General features: G+C 39.0%; 1 protein-coding gene across 1 annotated transcript; it reads right to left on the minus strand.

Annotated features, from left to right (window-relative positions):
• Positions 1 to 1313: 1313 nt before the first annotated feature.
• On the minus strand, positions 1314 to 8972 carry LOC106943597 (T-lymphoma invasion and metastasis-inducing protein 1-like). The gene is made up of 10 exons (XM_015026902.1): positions 8742 to 8972; positions 7675 to 7821; positions 7434 to 7508; positions 6696 to 6866; positions 6439 to 6543; positions 5965 to 6046; positions 5739 to 5825; positions 4744 to 4956; positions 3696 to 3877; positions 1314 to 1745 (listed from the first exon to the last, which is right to left on the minus strand). Exons 1-10 carry the CDS (start codon positions 8955 to 8957, stop codon positions 1584 to 1586), a joined length of 1440 nt encoding a protein of 479 aa, XP_014882388.1. The 5' UTR covers positions 8958 to 8972; the 3' UTR covers positions 1314 to 1583.
• Between the last annotated feature and the right edge of the window lie 845 nt (positions 8973 to 9817).

Genomic DNA, 9817 nt, shown 5'->3' on the forward strand with positions numbered 1-9817 from the left:
TATGTTAGTGGAAAGTTAAGTGGAAGAAAAAAAACTATAGTATAAATAGGTGCACGAACAAGCCAAGGATTGTTTGTGTCATACTGTTAATTAACTCTGTCCATTAACAGGGGGAACTCTGTTAATGGACAGAGTTCCCCCCAACTCTGTCCACTAACATAGTTGGGGGGGAGTGTGAACTGCAGCTGGACTCAGAGGATGCAGGCGATAACCTACAACTGTTGAATTGTAAAACCATTCTTACTCTCTGTATAATGAATATTTGTATCAGTTTCATGTTTGAATTGCATTCCTGACATAGCTTTTTGTTTTCCAGTTTGTAGAACTGCACATGTTCTACAAACATGTGCAGTTCTACAAATGGGCACTGATTGTTTAATGGGCTTAATAAAGCCCATTAAACAATGGGCTTAATAAAGCCCATTAAACAATCAGTGCCTTCGCCAGGACAAACATGCAAAAAGCCATAAAGTAAAGTCATCTGGATGATTGCAATAGCCATATAAGAACTAAGTATGAAGTCCTCCGATTCCTCCTGCCTTGGTAAATTGGCAATACAATTTAACAAGTTTCACTGAGCCACGCAAGACGGTCATAGTCCTCACAGTTTAGACTAATTAACACCATTGCAGTTGTGAGCTTCTAAACAGTCATGAGATGGCAAAGAGACAGACGACGAGAAAAAAACGACAAAGCTTTTAGGATAAGTACGAGCAGAGTGTAAATCAAAGACACTGTCATGGGTGAAAAAAAAAAAGAAGTGTGAGACTCCAGTTCATCGTCTCCCCTAGCTTATTAAATATGGATGAAACACATAAAGCAGCACAGCGCTGATGAGGTAGAGAGAAGGTTACATATCTGCTCTGTGAATCTGACAAGAGATTGATATCACAGCCCAAGACTGCGAGGGAGAAAGCTCCCCCAGCAGTCAATCACCGCAGCAACGCGGAGGGTAGTTTCTCAAAGTCGTGTCAGGTCCAAGTTTCACGGGAATGAACTCCTGCACGTAGCCGTTTATTTCCTTATTATCTTGTGAAGAACTCCTGTGATTATGGGGCAACTATGCGACACATCGATGACTCACAGCTTCCTGTCTTTAGCAGCCGAGAGGGGGGCTTTAAACAAAAGCTACGAAGGTGTTTTCCTCCCCCTAACTAGGACAAAACAGCTACGACCGCAGCGACAGCAATCCAGGTAAAGAGATACATGACAGAGATCTCACCAGATGAAGCATGTCATAGATGGAGTCTGCGGAGCGCTTTCTGTCCTTGCTCCACTTCAGGACGGACATTGCCCAGTGCCAGTACAGTCAGCGGCAGGTAAAGTGCCCGAGAGATAACCCCAGGTTTTTTTTTTTTTTTTTTTTTTTTTTTTAAAGTCAAGCCTACATCTCTTCGCCCCCTTTTGTCTTTCCCGTTTTAAAAAAGAAGGTGCTGTGGTCCTTGAGTGAAGCTGCACAGCCTCCTCCTCTCCGCCCACCAGCACTTACAGCCTTCCAGCTCCCCCTCTTTTGCGCCTTCACAGTCTGCTGTAGCTCTGTCACTAATATTCTCCTGTTTTCTCTCTCTGTCTTTCTCTCTCCTTTACAGGCTGGCTAAACTCGGGCACATGGAGTGAGTGTGAGGATCTGTCCAGCTTTGACAACATTGCAAATGAGTTTTAATAATCCCTGTGACTGAACCCAGAGCAGTGCAGGAGGAAAGGAGCCTCCTCCTCGAAGGTTGCAGTGCAGCAGGATTGGCTGGGTGAGCAACACAGCAGTAGAATATAAATGTAGGGTTTGATGAAGAGGAGGGGGGTGAAGGGAGCTGCAAACAAGCAGGCTTTGCAGGAACAAAACAGATAACGGGGAATTTTATATATAAACTCTTATAAATTAAATGAAATAGAAGCTTAAGTAGGCTATATACTCCTATTACAATGATGACTTCTACATGTGCTTGTAAAATTTGGTTACCAGATAATTTGATCATAAAAGCAAGTAACACTAATAATAGGTCAGAGAGAAGACACTTCATTTTGTGTAAGCCTTAAGAGGATTCACTGCATCAGGACTGCTGCAAGTTCAGTACGTGGAAATGGAAAAACTGCAATTGATACTCAGGAAACGTGAATTGGTGAACATAATAAAACAAACAGTGCCTCACAAAAAGGTTCATATACTGCAGAATTGTATGTGATAGACCAACACAAAGGAGTTATGAAAAACATGTGGTCTGAAGACTTTTGAGAAATAAAAATCGAGAAGTGTGAATTTCTGTACGACCCTCACTGCGTCTCTTGGTCCTGATGGTGCCGTTTTGTTCTAACAAACCATGAAGTTTCACAGAACAGCTGAATTTATAGTGAGATCATAGCAAACAGCTCGCCTCTACTGATTGGATCACTTCTGTAGATCTTCATCGGGGTATCAGAGAAAAGAGCTTACATATATCTTATAGATTTTTATTTGGGGGGAAAAAAAAAGTTTTTCGTTCTGTTTCACAATTAGGTTTGTCATGCTAAAACACTTTGCTGTACGATAAGTAATTTTAATAATTAATGCAATAAACAATAATTGTTTTGAGACTATTCTCAAGTAATATATTGATAATGGCATAACCCTGCAAGCTCACCCCCTCAAAGACCAATAAACATGAATTTAGTAAAGAACACTTAACACTGGAACTGGGAGATATTTTAAATGTGCAAAATAAAAAAATAAAATAAATAAAACTGAAATAGTACCAAACCATAAATATGAATCTCTGAAAGCAAAATTGCCCTTCAAAAAAATATTAATCATCATAATTGAAATTATCAAGCTCATTTTAATTCATAATCCAATGAGTAATTTCTTATCGTAGCAGTTTATTCACAATTATATGCTACTTTTTGTTGGTCCGTCGCAATCCCATCCCAACAATCCCAATAAAACAGTTTTTGTAAACACAATGTAAAAAAGTCAGGGGGTGTGAATACTTTTGCAATGAACTGTACACTGTGTTTAGTCATCAAGAAAATAAACATCTTGCAGAAGCATAAATATGCTAAGCATAACCTTATTTGGATTAAGAAGATCAGACGATGCTGTCTACACAGAGACTTAATCAGGTCGTAAACTGGTGTGATGACTGATTAGAAATGTTGCAATCAACGAAAAGACACTTGGGAAACCTTTTAAAGTCGGTTACGAAGAGAAGATTAGAGATCGGTGTCTTAATTAAGCCATATTTCTCCATCAGCATGGAAAAAATGTTACCATCAGCCAAAAGCAAATTAATGACAATGTTACTTCTTCATCTTGACAGTTATGCTCTTCTGCAAATTGTCCCTTGATGAATGAGCCTCATTCATCCTAATGGCTAGTAACTGTGCATGATAAAGACATTAGAACTTAAGCTTAATAAAGACAAATATCACCAGCATGTTTCATTCAAAAAGCTTTAAGTTTATGTACTTTTGTTGAGGCATCTTTAATATTGAGCTGTTATTAATGTTATGTTGTCAGAGGCTGCTATATTCCTTTACAGCAGTCGTCAAAAGGAGGCGCGATACAAACTTGCACTTAACAGCAGCACCCATAAGTGAATGTGAACAAAAACTGCAGAGCTTTCGTAAAGTGCTGAAATGAGCCAGTAACAGGTGGTGACTCAAACTGTGCTGCAGCAAATGTTCATAAGAGTTTTTTTTTTTTTTTTTTCCCAAAACAACAAAAAGCTGAGAAGGGTTGCTGTGAAGGACAAGCAGGAAGCATCAAAACAAGACGTGCTGTCACGTGTTTGCTGCAGTCTTACCTTTCCGCACTCGTCAAATTCGCTAAAGATCTCCGAATCATCATCCAGGCTGTCTCCGGAGCGCTCCAGCAGCAGTCCCACACCATCGTCCAGAATCTCCTCTGCATCGAAGCAAAACACAAACACAAGCTCTTTTTGTTTCCTGTTAAAGCATTTCACTATTTTGCCATGTAAGAATGATATTTCTAAAGCCATGGTTGTTTAAAGCTAAAAGTCTAAAATGTGCCACCTGTCATTTCTCTAATTTATCTACTAGAACTGTTTCGGGACACATTCCGTGTCCTCCCAATATTTCCATACATTTTGCAATTAAAATGTCTCGTCACCCGTGAAAGTGAACAGCTATTCAAAAGCTGTTAGAAATACTGGGAACATGAATTAACTTTGGACAAATTTAGTACATTTGACAACTAAGCATCTGTTCATGTAGGTGAACATCATGCATCGCCGGCTGTCTTTGAGAAGCCATTACAGCCACCAACTCTTCCTGAAAACATGTTTATTTATAGTTGTGTTTGTTTATGGCTCATTTCCCTTTGGTTTAGTTACACGTACATTATTTACAGTATTTTTGTTGAAATAATAATTATGTTAAAGTCAACTTAGCTCTGTAAGCCCCAGTGTTTTCATATATCATATCATATCAAGTTTTAAATCATATGGAACCATTAATGTGCTTGTTGCATAGAAAGTATGAATGCAACTGCAATGAAAACCTTTTAAATGTCGGGGGGGGGGGAACAAAACAATTTAAAACTTTTTAAATGTCTAAAGATAATTTAAATTAATTTCTGATGGAGTTCATGCATGACGGGGTTAACAAAGTTTTGTTTATTTTCCGTAATTTTATTCTTTCTTATCTGACTTATATGTACGTTTATATGTACAAATGTGTTTTAACATTGCAGGGGAAGCTATTTTCACTGCTACATTTGCTCAAGAGGCTTTACTTAAAAGTACTTTTTACCTTGACTTTGGGAGAAGATGTCAGTGTAGAGGTCTTCTGCCGCATCAGAGCGCCGCGGTGGAAGGTAGCACAGCTGACGGCGGTCCACTGAGGGCAGAGTGTTGACCGTCAAAGCCAGAGACACTTGGGAGAATGCAGCCTTCATGTCTGAGAAATTCAGACTGTGGGAGTCTTTCCCATTCAGCTGGAGAATTTCATCGCCGGCATTCAGACCTGTTAAAAACGTAAGAACAAGATTCACTTCATGTTATTCCCCTTTAAGTTATTCATGCAAGAGTTAAACGTTTTTAACTGTCTGCAGTGACAGATAGAAATATAGGATGTCCAGTATTTCCAGGAATGTCTAACAAAATCAATAAAAGTAGGAGTTCGTTGAACTTTTACATTCCTTGACATTTTATATGCAAACCATTTACTTTTCTTGAGTTTTAGCTGTAGTTGGAATCATCTGTCTTAGAAATGAAATGGACAGTTTGGAAAAACTGAACATATGACAACATAAAACAGGTCAATAAAAACTCTCTTTTTGTCACTTAAACCAGGCCCAGATAAAAATCCACATGAGCAATCTGACACCCTACGTTAAAAGTGTCTAGAGGCAAAAGAACTGCCAAAGAGCGATGTGCCAAATCCAAGATAAAGGACATGAATGGATCATAAATCATTCATAAATAACTTTTCTGGATTTTATTCTTTGACATTTGAGTAAGAAATAGAGTCTAGAAACCGACCAGAACTGAAGAAATCAAATCTTTCCCCGACTTTTCAAGATCGCCTAAAACCCCCATTTATCCTCATTTATGCAGTAACATTGGCTAAGTTACAAGTTCATCACTAAACTGCATGAATATGAAAACAGTAATTAAAAACTATGTAAATAAAAATTCATAAGTGCAGTGAAACATCGAATGCATTTTTTTTTTTTTTTACTGCTCTTTGCCATCTTTGTAACAAATTAACTGCAGCAGAAGATGGCTATCCTATGAGACACAAACCTTTGGCAAAGGCTAACCCCCCGGCCTTCACATCAGTGATGTAAAGCTGCTGTACTCCATCTTCTTCCACCACTGAGATGGAAAAACCTGACGGACAAAAAGGGAAAGCCAGAAGGGTTAAAACAGGAACACGACTCGTGTCAGGGTTAAACATGATCATTTCTTTCTGATCAAAACAAAAGTGAAAAATCTGAAATTTTCATTATAAAACAAAAACTGCTCTCACCATAACCAATCATACAGGATTCATCTCTGTCAAACTGGATGACTTTAGTTATTTTGGAGCAGAGTTCGATTTCTTTGTACAGCTGTGAAGAACAAAAAGCAGTTATTATATAAATCCTGAAGCTCTGTCTAACTTTAGCCATAGTGTGGTGGGCGGGTTATCGACAGCAGAAAAATAGAGCATTCATTTTCTTCCTTCTCACACAAAGCAGCACTAACAATATCTTGACAGGGATGATGTAAATACAAGAATGTATCAGTTTATTGTAAAAAAAAAAAAAAAAAAGGTCTCCATATTCATGTTTTGGAGCATGATCTCCCAATGATTCTCTTTTTTTTATGAATGAAGTATTTTGCCTTTGTGAGTCCTCATATAGCTGAAGCACTTTAAGGTTAATTTTATTAAGTTTGACTTTATGAAGGCTTTTGGGATGTAAAGAAAAAAGATAATTCCCAATCAGACATTTAAATATACCAAGTCATAGATGTCCTCTTCTGGCTTGGGAATGTAGAATTGCGTTTGGTTTTCCATAAAGAACTTAAGTCGCAAGTAGTGTTTGGTTGGGTCAAGCTCATGGGTCTGCAAATTCAAAAACAAGTTGTTTAAATACCAAAGTAATTGTTTTCCCCTCATATTCTCATAACAGCACATGCATACAGATCCTTGCAGAGAGCAGACTCAGCATAAAAAGATACACGGTCAAAGTGATATTTAAGGCATAGTTCTGATACCTTGCATATAGACTCCAGAACACACAGTGCAGACTCTCCTGGCTGGATGGTGGTTAAAACAGGCTGGTCATTTGGCAGACAAACCCAGGAGGGAGTGAGGTTTTCAGGAGCCCACATGTCGCTGTCGGTGTTTGGTCGAGCAAGGTTTTTCACAGTTCCGTCTTCTGTTTTCTGACAACACGGATATTAGAAGGCTGGTAAATTACAGTCCTTTAATTAACTGCCGTCCTTTAATTTCATCATCTAAGGTAGAACCTCGCTTCCACTCTTCTCCTAAATAATTATTTTTACTCAAGAGTTCACCGATTTAATTTCGGTAGTTATTTATCATATGCGGGAGGCATTCGTGAAGTAGAATGACGTCAAGAATTAAGTTTATTTCAGGAACTCGGTTTGAAAACTGGATGAATGAAACTGATTCTTTCATTGATTCCTTCATGTGAATTTAGGTGATTATGAGCAAAACTTAAATCTTGAAAAAATAGCATATAACTTAAGCCTAATATCAGTGGTTGAAAAAAACTAGAAAATTAGTGGTACCAACCAGGACGCCCTGATTATAAACATTAGAATGTTACAAATAATCTGCCAGTGAAACAAGTACTTCTTCACCAATGTGAAGGAATTATTTATTTAAAACAACTTTTAGCCTGCTGAAAAGTTTGCATAGAATGAAGTAAAGGATGTCTGAACTATTCTTTACAGACTAATTCGTGTTAACAGAGAGCGAAAGCTTACTGTGTTTTCTTTCACAGAATCAACAAATATGCGATCTGCTGGTTTTTTCTCCGGCTCTTCACCATCAGCAAACACCTGCAAGGCCAAAAAGAAAGAGGTGTAGTGTTACCTCAGGCAGAATAGTGAAGGGCTGTTTTTAAACAAAAGGGCAAAGGGGAAAAAAGATCTGTGCGGATAACTCTGCCGTGCCGGTACCTTGAGATTTGAACATATCTATTCAAGAATGTAGGACCACACAGACCTGGCTAACCGTAGGGTGGGCTTTTGTTTTCTTCTTGGAGGTTGTGTCTACACCCCAGAGGGAGGAAAACCTGCTTTTGCGCTTGCTGCAGGAATGAGACATGGCTTGCGTTCTGCGTCTCACTCCAGTCTCTGTGCGAGCTGCCACCTGCAAAAACACGAATAAAAAAAATAAAAATAAAATAAAAATCATGTTCTATGAAATCTTCGCGACAAGACACTAACACATATTTTGAAGATTTGTCAGAAGATATTTAACTCACAAGCATCTAACTGCAGTACACACACATCTAAAGCTTTTAAATAGACTCATCCTCGTACACATGCTTGCATGCTTGTGAATGTAGGGATAGGCAAGTGAGACAAATAAAACAGCAAGCCAACTCTTCAAATCACAAACTGCTACCAAACAGCCTGAACACCCACCTGCCCTAGAACGCTGCGTTGGTGGTTGCAGAAGAAAAATAGCACCTGAGCGAAGTCTAAAAATCAAATTGACGTTTCTTTCTGCAACAGTTCGTTTTGTATTTGGAGTGCATGACCCCGCTGTAGCCGTAGGAGGCTGGCACACAACTAAAGCCCATCAAATGGTGACCCCTGGTAAACTCAAGCAACTAAATAGCCATCTTGGCATAAAGAAATATTATTTGAGGCTATTTTTTTTTGTGCCAGGTGAGTCATCAAGTTAACTCTGTGCTGCCAAAATATACTATGAAGGAAACCGTGCCAATGCTTTCTCAAAAAAAACATCCTCCAAACTGGAAAATGGAATTTTCAACAATATTACTGTTGAATATTACAATGAAAATATTGGTTGTGATTAACCAACATTTTGTACCATGAAGTATCATGATGTACTTTGATCAGGTTTACCCATGAAAACGCAAATCATCCTTCCAACTGGCCAATAACGCAAACTGGTAAACAACAGTTTGAATAGATGACATTTGCTATGTTTCAGTTTATCCAAACAGTCATTTACAGATTACAGATTTGCATGTACACATGTAGTAAGATCATATATTATGGTTAACTAAATTTAGAATGAAATATAACGAGGGTAACTACCAGTGCATGAAAGGAGGAGACTGAGAATATTCCCAGTCTGCCCATGGTCAGCTTGGTGGGGCGGGAGGCAAAGGCCAGGAGGCGTTTAGGGTTGGGCAGCTCTCCTCCTTGCAAGCTGGCCAGGTAGCACCGAAAGCGAAACAGATCCATGTGGAACTGCTCCAGGTTCTGCTCCCACAAGAAGATCTGAGGGTCGAAAGAGACACAACAACCCATATATTTAATTATTTGTCAACATTAATTTACTCAAAGCTATCTGCACTTTCTGGGCCAAACAGTTAAATGTTTACTGGGCCAGTAGAGCGGGAGATTGTGATTATTCACTGGGCCGTCTCCTCCCAGTCACGGTTCTGAGCTGGTGTTTGGAAAAGGTCTCTGACATCGCCATTGCCATTGGAGAAAGTTCTGTTTTACTGCCAAGTAACCCAGAGATGGAGCAACAATGCTGCACATTCCACTGGCAGATAGAAGCAGGAAGAGTTTCAGTTTTTTTTAAAGAACCCAGTCCTGTAGCCATTCAGCTCTGCAAACTTCCCAACCTGACGCTGCCAAGCAGAGCAGCTCCAACCAGGCAGTTCCTAACCGACCGAACAAAGGCCATTTGATGTCCCCTCTCTGTAAGCAATCCTATTAGACACAATGTGAGCTTCTCAATTATTGGAGAATGGGGCTCTGTTCAGCAGTGCCAACAGCATACCAAGTTCAGAAAAAGTATGTGCGCAGCACCACCAGGTGTTCAGACAATAACGCTGGAAAATGTTTTAGCTCGTCTCCACGTGTAACTCTTCTTCTCTGCCCCACTCTTTTTTTGTCATGATAAATCTCTCCAGCACTGATAGTGAAACCAAAAACATTCAAATTGATAATGCACTCTCTTCCTCTTCTCTTACTTTAGCTTAAATGCATTAGCAATTAGAAATGTCCCCCAGCACGTTGTTACTTGGAAACTTTAACATTCACAATCAAGATACTTATAAAAATTTTGAGAACTACCATTTATTTGTCGTAATTTCATTATCACTGATGGACCCATTGAAGATGTAAAACACTGTTTACTCAGAAGAGTTTCATTAATG

This window comes from Poecilia latipinna, unplaced genomic scaffold (genome assembly GCF_001443285.1).
Source record: "Poecilia latipinna isolate Pla-1442-1.1 unplaced genomic scaffold, P_latipinna-1.0 Scaffold5533, whole genome shotgun sequence".
NCBI classification, from domain to species: domain Eukaryota; kingdom Metazoa; phylum Chordata; class Actinopteri; order Cyprinodontiformes; family Poeciliidae; genus Poecilia; species Poecilia latipinna.